This window comes from Trichoplax adhaerens, genomic scaffold (genome assembly GCF_000150275.1).
Source record: "Trichoplax adhaerens TRIADscaffold_19 genomic scaffold, whole genome shotgun sequence".
In the NCBI taxonomy this organism is placed as follows: domain Eukaryota; kingdom Metazoa; phylum Placozoa; class Uniplacotomia; order Trichoplacea; family Trichoplacidae; genus Trichoplax; species Trichoplax adhaerens.
Window position 1 is genome coordinate 84,817 of NW_002060961.1, and position 13,278 is coordinate 98,094.

Here is a 13,278-nt window from a genome sequence, read left to right on the forward strand (position 1 = left end):
GTCGGCCAAGGGAAACATGTAAAGTAGATAGTGCTCAGCTGAAATAAAGATGGTTAAACAACGATCATTCCTAATCCAGATAAAAAAGATTAGCTTGATATTAGTAGTCCCTGATATCGGAATCGTGAACAAAGATGGCGCCCACCAGTCTACTGTTACAGATTGTAAAATAGGGCTTAGTTTTACTTCCATTGCAGTAGACTAGTTTCTACTAATATCAATACTGTCAATCAATCACGGCGGCTATTCGACATCTTTCTATTCCATCATAGTTTTACTTACTTGATAGGATCCAAATGATTTCTACAAGATCGTTGATGATAGAGAATTTACAATCTTAACCAGCATGCCAAAGTCTACTAATAAAAATTGGGAGGCACCAATGAAGGACTACACTACAACTATTTCAATAGATGCCCTTGCTTATAGTTTCTAAGAAGAAAACTATTTTTACCTTAGCGATTATTCTAACAATGTCAAATCGAGTAACCAATTACTTGTTACCAATTATGACCAAAGCAATTACAGTTAGTAATTACTATTTATATTCTATTCTGCCGCGATTCAGTATCTATAAGAGAAGGCATTATGCAATAGCATTAATTAATTCTGTATTATTTAATAAACTTGTTTTGACTGTAAATTTTACATATACGTATGAATCAGTTATTAGTCTGACAATGGCTTTTCTATTTTATTCTAAAGTCGAAATCTTATTGGCCATGAATAGCTTATTATGAACGAACAGAAGAAGCTTTCTTGCTTGCGTTGGCCCCAATATTGCTGTCAATTTTAACACAAGACATTGGTCTATCCTACTACTGAATTAATAAATAATCAATACTACATGATTTCTGGTACAAACAAAGATTTTCCTTCCGTTGTTCAGACAGATTCATAAGCTATAGAAAAGATGCTCGCTATTAGTGTACAATAAAGTTCCACTATTTAATAACCACAACGTTAATAAGCATCTACATTGATGAAAAGTTATGTCAAATGATGGCCTGGAAATTTCTACTTTTCCAATCAAGAGTACAACATGCTACGATTTACTGTATCAAATGTTACCAACGCTATTAACTATATGCCCGTATAGATAATCATTTGTATCAATAAAAAATTTAGTTAAATTTTAAGCAGGAATTTCTTACTCATCGAATGAAAACTACAACAGATTACGATTACTCTATAGAATATTTCCAGCGCTATTCACTATATACTCGTATAATAATCATTCGCATCAATAAAAACTTTGGTCAAATTTTTAGCAGGAAATTTTTAATTGTCAATAAAAACTACAACATACCACGATTACTCAATAGAATCTTACCAACGCTATTCACTGTATACTCCTATAATCATTCGTATCAATGAGAACTATGGTCAAATTATTAGCAGGAAATTCCTACTCCTCAAATGCAAACTGCAACATGCTACGATAATTTTGTAGAATATTACTAATGCTATTAACTATATACGTATATAATCCTTCATATTTACCAGCAGAAAATTCCTACTATCAAGTAAAAACTACCATCGAATACAAATACGCTAACGATGTAACCATTAATGATTATGAGTGATTTCTGCAAATTTGATTGGTGTAGCACAGGACCGTAGAAAAAAAAACAAAATTAGAATACAATTATTTTATATTATATATGTTATAGATATAAATTGATATCGTTAAAAACTGATACAAAATGATAATCAGGAAATTTCTATGAACTTATTTCAATTTTATTTCCACAATCGCTAGCGATGACGATAGAATAATTAATCCTAATGCATATCTAGATAATTTCGAAAATACAATTGCACTTGTTGTAATGAAGCTACAACGCCAATAGAAATTATTAGTAATTTTATATTTTGGGAGCAATACAAATATTGATTCCGTAAATCACTTTGGTAATGGATACGCTTATTTTAGCAATTAAGCTTAGATTAATTCAAACCCGTCATATCAAAAAGTAGAGCAATTAATGACTTTGTAAAAAATATAAAATATGCTCATACAACATTTAGTAATTACTTACAAGTTTTAGAAAACATAACACTAATCAGAACTGCTTAAACAAGTGGTGGTATAAAACAATTAGAGAATGGACGGCTTGTGACCAAGCATATAGAAATAATCATAGGGAGTCTGCAACATTTCTGCTCCTGGAGTTTTGCTCAGCATTTCGATCAATCTAAAAGGTCAAACAAATATTTAATTGCGCGTCATCAATAGCAGTTTTAAACGATCTTGTTCCTTTAAATAAATAACCTCCACTTTCATTCTAGTTATACATTAACAATTATTTTGTAATGTTGACTATTTATAGATGTCAGTGATCATATATTCTTAATCATTGTCATAGAGTCAGAGATTAGGTTGTGAATATTATAAACTGGATTTATTTTCAAATTATTTTGACTTAGTAGCACAATCCTAGAACGTTACCTATACCTATTTATGCGGTACCCTGATAAATATGTTTGGATTGTTAAATTTATAGCTAAGGCATTAAGCGTATAGCATATCATAATGATAGCATGCAATTGGTGTAGATAGTATAGTTTTTTTTCGCTAAGTTAAAGCTGAATTGTATCTTTAAAATCTAATTATTTCATTGTCAAACTACCCGCAGTTGTCCTTCATTATCACAAAGCATATTAGTATTTCCATCCAACATGATAGTAATCCGTAAATACTTATGGAAACTGATCTTCTTTCATTTCCGGATCTGGATATGGCAACTTGACATCAATGCCATCGCTAAAGGTATGAAGTAGTTTAATATGGGTCTCGACATCCAATAGACCATCACCATAAATTGATTCGTCCCTGGCAAATATAAAATTGATTAGAATTGAGATAAAATAGCCGCAATGCACGAACTGCTTGCGATGACTAGCCATGATCGTGTGCAATAACTTTACAACCTGAAAAATTATTATCCCTGCTCATACTATCCAAATTCTATGCAGAAATTCATGGCTCGTACAATGTCTTTCTTCCACTCTCTCTTGCCCTACCTTTATATCTGGCGATAAGGCCACTCGATATTTTTATAGCGACATTCAGTGAAATATCGAGGAGGTCAAAGCGTGCGAACGCCAAACATGTCATTAAAAATCTAAGTCTAAATATTTTTGCCCTCAGAAAATAAATAAACAAAAATAAACAATAATTTATTGGTAAGAAATATCTGGTTAAGATTGAACCTACTCCATAAGCTAGCAATTCAGTCATTATTCTGTATCAAGTGAGTAGCTAATCATTCCTAGTAGTTTTACAGATTTCTTATGGCCATCTCTATTAATGACCGTTTATTGCAGAGGGATTAATTATTTTTTATGATGCAGTCCACTTTGTATGACTGTCCTAAACTGCTCTGTTGATATCGTTGAACTATTTCTTTTTCTGCTATGTTTCAATGTAGGTTAACCTTGCAAATAGTGCTACTTAATACTTATGTCTATTCCTTTGCAGCCATGACTTAATCTTATAGCTTTGGTGTTATACTACTGCTCTACTATAAGTTAAATAGTGTTGCTAAACTACTTTTCGACTTGCATGTTGCACACGCCAATTTTACATCTTATGCTACTTGATTATAAATAAATTAAAATGTAATCGCTTTTACTGATCTTCCTACTACTATGAATGAGTCTTACTGCTTATAAATCATGGCCAACGATTAAAATAGTAGACACTGATAGGCATTGGTAATGATATTGGATGGAGAGGACTCAAATTGATTCTTTGTGAGTGTATCTACTCGAAAATTTCACGCTGAATAATAGTAAACAACGGTAGGATATAGGTATTGGTGTGAGATCGAATAGACTCAAATCCATTCCTATTTCTTGATAGCAACTTACATAAAAATTGAATTGCTGAGTTGGATCATAAATTAACGGTAACAGGAGACCTATAAGCATGCAAATGGTGCACAACCTGTATCAGACTTAATTACACGATGAATTTCATCAACAATCGTTCAATATCTAACCAATGGATAGTCAGAGTACAAGTGACAAAATCGTCAACATTGTCTTAAAGGGGTAGATTTTCCGCTGAGTTCTCTTGATAGGTAATATTAGCATGTTGGTTGTCTTAATGAGCTTGATCAATTTGAGCTACCCTATGATCAAAACCGATAATTCAATTAAAATACAGAACATAACGATTGACTGTTGTACCTGGTCCATAGCACATATCGATCACTAAATCAAAGTTATTTTGCTTGTTTAGCTGTTGGCTTTAGTAATTGTCACACACCACTAGGGGCAAAGTAGTCTACATACGCCAATGTTTACGAAGAACGCCTCTTACTGACTTGAAGAGGCGAGATTAGTTATATCACCAAATAATTCAGTTCCAACGACCGAATACTATAGTATAATTATAGCATCACTGATAGTGTAGACGAGGTAGTCAGAGATTTACTACTATTTATTACTGAAGAAATCTTGACAAACTAGTTGACTAACTAACCGGACTAACTAACTAAAAAGTGGTCTTTAGGTACCAGCCTATTATAGTCTCATCAGAAACTCCTGGTGCATATAGAGTAAAACTATACTTCTAAAGTTATAGGGATTAATATGAATATTGTCATTAAAGATTTCATATAAGAAAATTTATCAACAACCTCTATTATTAAGAACTAATAATAAACTAACAAAGAGCTTAACTCTTAACACAATATGACAATTCCGTAATCCTTTAATTAGTTAATGGAATCAATTGTCAACACTAGCAATGCATTATGAACTTTATTTATAATGTACTATATCTATTAGCCGATAATTTACAAGGGTAGTTCTTAGGTGTTATAGTAGCAGTATTATATTCTTAGTAGATCTTTCGGCAGATCAGGGTAATAATCTGTAGAAGCAACTCAAAGTAAGTGATTTACTTTAGATTAATAAACTTGTCAGGAAGTAGTCCGTGACAGACTGTAACATCTATACCTCAAATTTCGTCATTTACTAAGAATTTTAATGATTTAATGATTTAATATTGAAATGGGTATTCTAGACGTCAATGCGCGTTTTGCTACTTTAAAAAGCTTTACGGAACACCACATCAGTCAATGATGCGCTATATCTTTTGATCACTTATAGTCTACAATAGTTGCAATTTTTTTATTATCAATTAGTTCTACACTGTATACCGTATGCAATAGAAATTAATAATTTTAAACTGCAAACTCTGCGAATAGATGTACAGAAAACAGAATATAGTCAAATTTAAGTCAATAAAAAATAGAGTAGCAAATTAAAGCGTCAGCTGGAAAGATATCTTTTACAAGCTATCTAATCATAAGGTGGCATGCATGCCTAAGCTATTAGAATCAATGCCGTAAATCTAACCTATCATGCAGGCGCGCAGGGTAAAGTTGAAGCATAATTACTAAAAATATTATTTTCGATACCGCATAAACACGTGTATTGTTCGATATATAAGATTTATGTATTAAATATGGTTACATTTACAAATGATCTTGTATGTATCCGTATCTCCATTGCAGATTTAAAATTTTTATAATTACAATATATTAGTTTCAAATTCGTCAGGATGTTTAGGTTAACGTGTTCAACGTTTTATCTTGTAGTTTAGATCACAAATAAATAATACTATAATGATATTAATAAGAAATAAAAAATGCAAGCACAGTGTCCATTTTCCGTTTTAAGATGGGGATAATATTCGACAATTGATTATTTTTATAATTCTCTGTTTCTGTTTAAGTATTGAAGCTACTGGCAACAACTCTAAATTAAGCTCCTATTCTGTACAATATGAATCAAAATTTTCGGACTTAGTCCGGTTTAAAATTTTATCGTATAGTCAAGCATAGTAATATATTACAAGATTAGCAGTGTTATAATTTTTGTAATAGATATATAATTTATAAAATTCCATCTAAAAATAAGGTCAAGGTCTTCATCTATTATAGTAGTCTATTACAGGATATACGATTGAATACAATTTGCCTTTCAACTATATTTGAAAAATTAAAAGTCTAAAACAATAATTAGTGATTAGGACTAATTTGGCTAACGCAATTTATTAATCCTGTAAGGGATCAAGAAAATCTAACTGAATCACTCTTTCAATTCTGTCAATACTGACAGTTCCAATACTTGGTAGATCTAAGCCTTCCCGACCTATATTACTGCGCACATAGCTTAAAAAGAAATGTTGTAGATCGTGGATAGAAGTTATCGATTGCATTGTAAGCATTAATTTTCCTGGCAATCTAGGAGGAACAGCTACTTTGCCCTACAAGAGAAATGCCACACAAACATGGGATTATTCATTCAAAGCGTGAAGAAGCTATAAATGCTGTGATATAAAAGCTTACCTCATCTAATAATCCAGCCATAACCTCAAGACATGGTGTAAACAACGGAAAACTGGATACTTTTCCGGAATTTTCTCTCGCAAGTGTTAGGTAATCTTCTTCGGTAACAAAGGCCCATCGATAACTTCATTTCGAAATTACAGATAAAACATCATGACTGATTGTATAATCATCATAGATATATTTTAAGAAAGTTATTTATCGCTATCTTCAATACGAAGATAATATATTGATTTATTACGATTATAGCTTTCATCCAACGTGATCAACATATGAAATCAAACCTTTGTATGCAATTTAATAATTACTTTGATGATAGGTAGACATCTTTTTAGGTGATAATTTTCGTTATTGGATAAAGCGCTAAAATTCATGGTTATACCACGTATTTAGACTGAACTTCGATATATAAGATATAAAAGAAGTACACTATGAACTGAACTAAACTGTAGATGCATAAGACTAAAAAGTTGCGATACTACTGCCTAGTATGTTTTAAAAACTACATGTAGACGGAGTAGGTAATATGAGCGAAAATTTATGTAACGAATGCAAAAAATTATGTTTACACTGGTTACATATCCGTACATCGATATAAAATTGGTAATTATAAGTCAGAAAGAGATACTTAATCTGGTTCCTTATGAGCGGTTATCCATAGCTAGTTTTTTGTATCATAGCAGCTTAAAAATTATTGATGTCCGGTTTACTTACGTTTGAAATTGAGGCAATTTATCAGATGGTAATGCCAATGCAAGATCTAATAGTTTACAAGCTGAAAGATAAAGTGGTAACCAAGCAGAATCATTCAGCATAATACCATTGGGCAACCTAAGTGTTAGTAGAAAGACACAAATTGAATGAACGTGATATCTTGAAGTAGAATGATGTCTTCATGTAGTAAATTTGAATTACTTGACAGATGCTGGATCTCGAATAGTTAACGCCTTTTCAATAATCTGTAGGACTTGTACCTGTAGTGTTAGCAAAGATACATTTAAACACAAGTAATCTAAGAATTTTTAGATACGGTAATATCCTAATATTTAAAACAGACTACGCTATAGATACCAATTCAGTAATAATAGTGGGCCATAAGGATGTAAGGTGATGCGGGGACATTCTCATTAGTAAAATTCGAAAGCAAAAGAATATCTAAAACAGTAAATAACAACATTACTTTCGCTAAGAACTCAACACAATGAATATTAATTTATTTGGTACGTGTACAGAAAATATACTAGGATACTCCTATATGCTTACTTGCTCATGAACTACCGGAGTTAGCGGGAGACGTAAACCGTCAGCTAAACGTTCTGTTGATTAGGAAAAGGCTTAATAAATACACATAATCTTAAAAACAGTATAATCTCAAAGTTCTTTATGAACAAACTCGAGATAAAATTGCCTGCATTACGCGTGCAGTATGGTAGAAGTACAGATGCACTAATGTAAGGCATATCGGCAGTATTAGAAGCTTTCGGTGGCTAATAATAATCTTCAATGTAATTTTTTACCTGGCTATATTGCCTAGCTACAAGTAATACCTTGAATATCTGGCAGAAATCCCTGATATTGATCTATTTCACCACTAAATAGTACGTACGATAAACGCTTTAAATTTTGAGCACAGCCTTCACTTTCCTTAAAGAAAGAAATAACAACGAAATTGTGTTACGACTCAGATCTCGCAGACTTATCAGTTAAATACGGAGCTGTTATCATTTAATACAGTTACCTGGTCACGACTGGTAAATAGATTTAATGATGCGGTAGAAGATAAATTAATTCGATCTAATTGGAAGTGGTTTAATAAGTTATTGATAGTTTACTCAAAAAAGGAATTAAATTATTGTTATTTTCGCTTACTTAACATATCCCTAAAAGCGGTATTATCGTTGGCCATTAAATTGTCTATTATGGTGCGCCATCTAAATGTTGCATAGCAAATATAACTGGTTAATTTGAATACAAAACAAATCTACAATAGCTGTAAATATCAACGATATTTAAAAATGTCATGAAATTATTCGATTATTCGTTTACAGTTAATTAACTTGAAAGTATATCAGTTAGATACTCTTGTCAAAGCGCTTACCCTGAAATTGATGATGATCCCATCCTAAAAAAATTAGGATCTAAAAATAAATCGTAAACATCCTTCTGCCACGCTCGACGAGTATACTGATAGTTTGTTAGCGTCGCTAGTAATTTTACACTTGCAGTATAGCTTGAAGCGTTGTATGCACTTTATTCAAGATATAAAAAGCATTACCAAAGCTACTCCGTAAAAAGATAACATCAACTGTTAATCTCATTAAGGGAAAGAAATTTACCAATGATTCTTAAGATATGGAGTCACATTATTCATTAATGACGACAGGATGCTGCTAACGCGGTCCTTCTCAAGGCTGCTGAATATAATATCAATTAAAGGAGCCAAAAGCTATGAAAACATAAACTTGCATTTAATGATAAACGTACTCATATACATACGATAATAAACCTAAAGTTGAATTTACCTCAGCTAGAATTGTTAATGCTTGAACATTTTGCTGAACGGTTACTTCGTTAGGATTTGAACTGTCGTTAACTTTAATGGAGGCTATCAATACGTCCGTATTAGAATGATAATCAAACAATATATTAATGGAGGTGATTTCTTGAATGCATCTTTACCAGCAATCAATGTTAATGAATACGACAACTTACTACTGCTTTCACTTTCAGATGAGCGAGATAATCTGGAGCCTGATGTACTAGACGTGGAAGGCGCCATGACAACTAGATTTCTTCGAAGCCAAGTGCTTTGCTGTAATGCTGATCCTACAATAATGCTGCAAGCCTGTATTAATTTTTGCAGTATGTCTTGACGTTCTTGTAGTACTTTACGATCATCAACAACTGGAACTTTTTGAACATGAGTATATAATATCGCTAATAGTATAAATTGTCCATGATTAGATATCGACAGCTGAACGCACTCTTTTATGGTATTGCATACGCTTTGCCAGCAGCCTTGGATGCTAGCGATAGGTAGTCTTTGAGATAAATGATAAAAGAATGATAAAATATCAACTTCTAGACTTGTACCAGAACTAGCAAGTTGTTTCTTGTTAGATAGTACACTTTTAACTATTGACTTGACATTCTCAATTACAGTCTCGATCGATAGTGCTTTTATGCTAATGATGACATCAATGAGTACAAGCTGTTCTTTACTTGCTTCAGGTAATATTTGTTCCAAAACATTAGACTCATCAATAATAAGAGGCTTTGATAACATATGCCATGCATATCCAATAGCTGAGATTAAAACAAAACAGTGATTCATAGCAATAGGTGTCGTTAGCTGCGAGACATATTGGCGTAACAGTTTTCGAGAGATATCACCGCCATCAGCAGGTATAGCGTCATCATCTAATTGGTTAGAAATCAACGCAAATGTAATCATAACTCGAGAAATGACAACAGCCATCCCCTCCCGTGTTGGAATAACTGACGCCTGGCTTGGTGTTGAAACGTCATATGAATTCATAATTGCGAGAACAATAAGTCCGGTATTAAAAGATGTTGTGTACGATTTATCTAAATTACGATTGTCACTCATACCCCAAGGAAGCATAGAAAGCAAGGAATTGGAGTGACTGTATACACTATCTAGCAAACAGTAATGGCAAATGGTAGTTAAACCCTCTAGTAAAATGATGCAGTAATCGGGTGGTAATCCAGTAACTGCATGAAGTGGTATCATTACCTCATCATCTCCACAATCAAAGAGAGCCTCTAAAGTATCACAAATTTGGTTAACGGTAGCAGAAGCAACTGTGCCTAGAGCCGATCCCAAATTTGGAAGACAGCCAGTAATCAACTGGATCCATTGGCAGTGTAACGTAAGAAATGACTGCGATTGTAACGCCAACAATAATGATGCTAAGAACATCGGTTGTGCTGATATTCCACTACCATGAATATAATGTAAATATCTAGGGGAAGTTAGGCTACATATTTCTTCTTTATTACCTATTAAGATGGCGTGGATCATTTTGAAAGAGATTGTACAAGTTTTTGGTTGTGTAGTATTAGCAAAACGTGATTCAAGTGTGATTAAATGATGTAATAGCGATAGCAGCTGACTCTGAAAGGCAAGATTATCTTCAGATGAACAGTAGATGTTATTATTAGATGATTCAACTTCCATACTTGCCAGCAAACAACACAAAACAGCTTTCTGCATTCGACATCGATTCAACATATCTTTAAGGTAATTAATAAATCCTGAGCCTCCAGTGGATTCTATTACCTGACCTAATTCACTAACGACAAGACTTAGTAATTCCATTGCCGTCATTCTAACTCTCTCGTTAGCTTGCATACTTTCCTGAGATTCTTCAGAAAGGTGTTTAGGGAAATAACTTCTGATGTAGTATAGAGTAATGGATACTAATACCTCAAGATATTGCATTCGACCCGTTGCACTAGCCACATTAGCAGGTATAGCCGTTGTCGTAAGATCTTTCACAGTTTGGCTCCCACCTTTACCGATATCTTTCTCACTCCCAAAACCCTTTCCGACAAGACTTTGACGATGTTTCCATAGCAACTGCTGAACAAGTTCCCATTGAGGTGTATGGCCAGAACCAACAGCTGTTGTCGCCATAGTACAGATGAATAGTCGAGGTCGTAATTTTATTATACTAATAATTTTCCGAAGCATAAATAACACTCTTTCGCAATCATATAAATTCATATATAGCAACCGATGAAAATGTAAATTAATGCTTTCACTTCGTTTATTAGAGTTTTGATTTTGAGTGCCAACTACGAAAGAGTGCCTTCGACTTAAGCCTTCAGGCCGAATTTCGTTCAGCGGCTGTAAAGCTGGTAAATTGTTCGTAGATGAATATGCTCGAATAGGTGTTTCAGGCAATGATGCTACTACAGAATTTATTCTCCTAACAGGAGTTCCTCTGCGGGCAGTATCCATACTATCATTACCTTCTTCGTCATCTTCCGTGTCATTGCCAATAGAAATTTTTACACCAGTATCACTATCGTTACTATTCGCATGCAATACTGACTGAGCTGAAACCCGAGCTGTTCGTGGATGCAACAACTGGATGAGCATTGGCACCAATAATCGTCCTAAATCGCCTTGTTGTAAAGATTGATCAAGCCAGTTTATAGCAACTTGCCTTATGCTTGGTTCTGAATCGTAAAGGCTATCAAGAAATACAAATAGAGACCTAAAAGCAGACGTGGTTCACGAAATATTTCAATTATCAGTAACATTCTCCTCAACCGCTATTCAAGGTACTAAATACCCACATAATATTAAAACACGATTAATTTGTATACTAGTACCTATTTAGGTTTGAACAAATACGGCTGTTTCCCCTTGCTGTGTGCCAAAGCACGCTAAAGCGCTTAAATGATTCCAATCGATCACTCTATAATTATAAGTACCAGCAACAGAGTTTACTAAACATATTCGGTAATTTAGACTACAACAGTATCCTTACATTTATAAGATCTTGATACTAACCTCATCATCGGTTATTAAAAAACGTCCTATAACATCTTCACAATCAGAAGATGTCAAGGCAAGCTCATTTAAATGCCATAGTAGATTAGCAGCCTGGTATTGCAATTGCGTAGGGGTTTCATACGATAAAGTCAACCATAGCTTTTTAGTAACAATCTATAACAAAATATAGAAGACAAATAAGCTAGATTGCCACAGTATTGTAACTGATTTATAAGCCTGTGTCATTATATCGTATTATAATAAAGAAATAATTTAAATACAATCGTGAGATATTTGTAAATAGTTTGGCGATAATTAATTATGAGCGTTAGCTCAAACAATGATACTTACAGTTCGTAATTAAAATAATAAATCAATTGTTTGCTCCAGAAGACATATGTAGAATATTGCGGTATAACTAACCTTAAAAAAAATAGTGGACTTTCTCAAGAAACACAGATGATCAATGGACATTAAGGGTATAGTTGCAACCGAGTCGGATTGCACTGTGCGATCGTTGACTTGGGAAATATACATATCAAATGACTTTGAACCTATCAATGAAGGTCTTTTCTTATAGGTGGATGGTATAACTGATTGTGTTATATGAATTAAATCAAGAACTGCTTCTGTGATTGGTCTAGAAATGGAAAATTCATCGATAGTGCAAGAAGCAGTTAAGAGAGCATCTAACCATCCTGGTATGGTATCTAAAAATAATAGGAATTACATCGTAAGTATAAATGAACTCACATGCTCTGATACAATATTCATACAATCAAAGATAAGCCTATTAGTACAACCGTTAATTGGATAGCGACCAGTATTTTGTCTCATAGAATTTATCGGAAAGCAAGAAAATTCAACAAGTAATCGGCTGGCAGCTGCTACGCACTTAGCGCAGTCTTCAAACAGAGAAGATGTTACTATACACACGAACGAATTTAGATCATCTTCATTACTTGAGTGCACTGAATTTATTCTGTCACTTTCAATGTTACCCAACTCTGAAATGTCATGATCGCGACGCTGAATAATTTGACTAAAAATGAAAAGCTCAAGAAAATTTAAGTACTGATTAATACAAGCTTCCATTAAAGTTAATGAAGTATCATCCATAATATCGTTAGTGGTTACAGTCCGTGAACTTTTTAATAGAGTATTTAGGTCTTTGGAAGTACTAGTTTCGGTTCCGCCTTTAAAATGATCATAATCTTGCTGAGGATGTAATGTCATTTTACTAGCAACCTTTTTAGAGGTATCATCAAAAAATTGTGAACTAAAGTTGCCTCTACCTAACTCATCCTGTTTGGGCATCAGTTCACTAGGCGCTTCCATTACGTTAATTTCGACGTGTTCGCGAGATTTTAAAGACGGTTGGAT

General features: G+C 33.4%; 1 protein-coding gene across 1 annotated transcript; it reads right to left on the bottom strand.

Moving 5' to 3' along the window:
- Positions 1 to 6,320: 6,320 nt before the first annotated feature.
- TRIADDRAFT_31695 (uncharacterized protein) lies at positions 6,321 to 11,355 on the bottom strand (the record flags this gene model as incomplete). Its single annotated transcript, XM_002116938.1, has 14 exons — positions 6,321 to 6,492; positions 7,083 to 7,241; positions 7,284 to 7,342; positions 7,440 to 7,523; positions 7,632 to 7,684; positions 7,916 to 8,012; positions 8,107 to 8,162; positions 8,238 to 8,299; positions 8,467 to 8,616; positions 8,705 to 8,814; positions 8,891 to 8,951; positions 9,074 to 9,866; positions 9,975 to 10,883; positions 10,926 to 11,355. 14 exons carry the CDS (start codon positions 11,353 to 11,355, stop codon positions 6,321 to 6,323), a joined length of 3,195 nt encoding a protein of 1,064 aa, XP_002116974.1.
- Between the last annotated feature and the right edge of the window lie 1,923 nt (positions 11,356 to 13,278).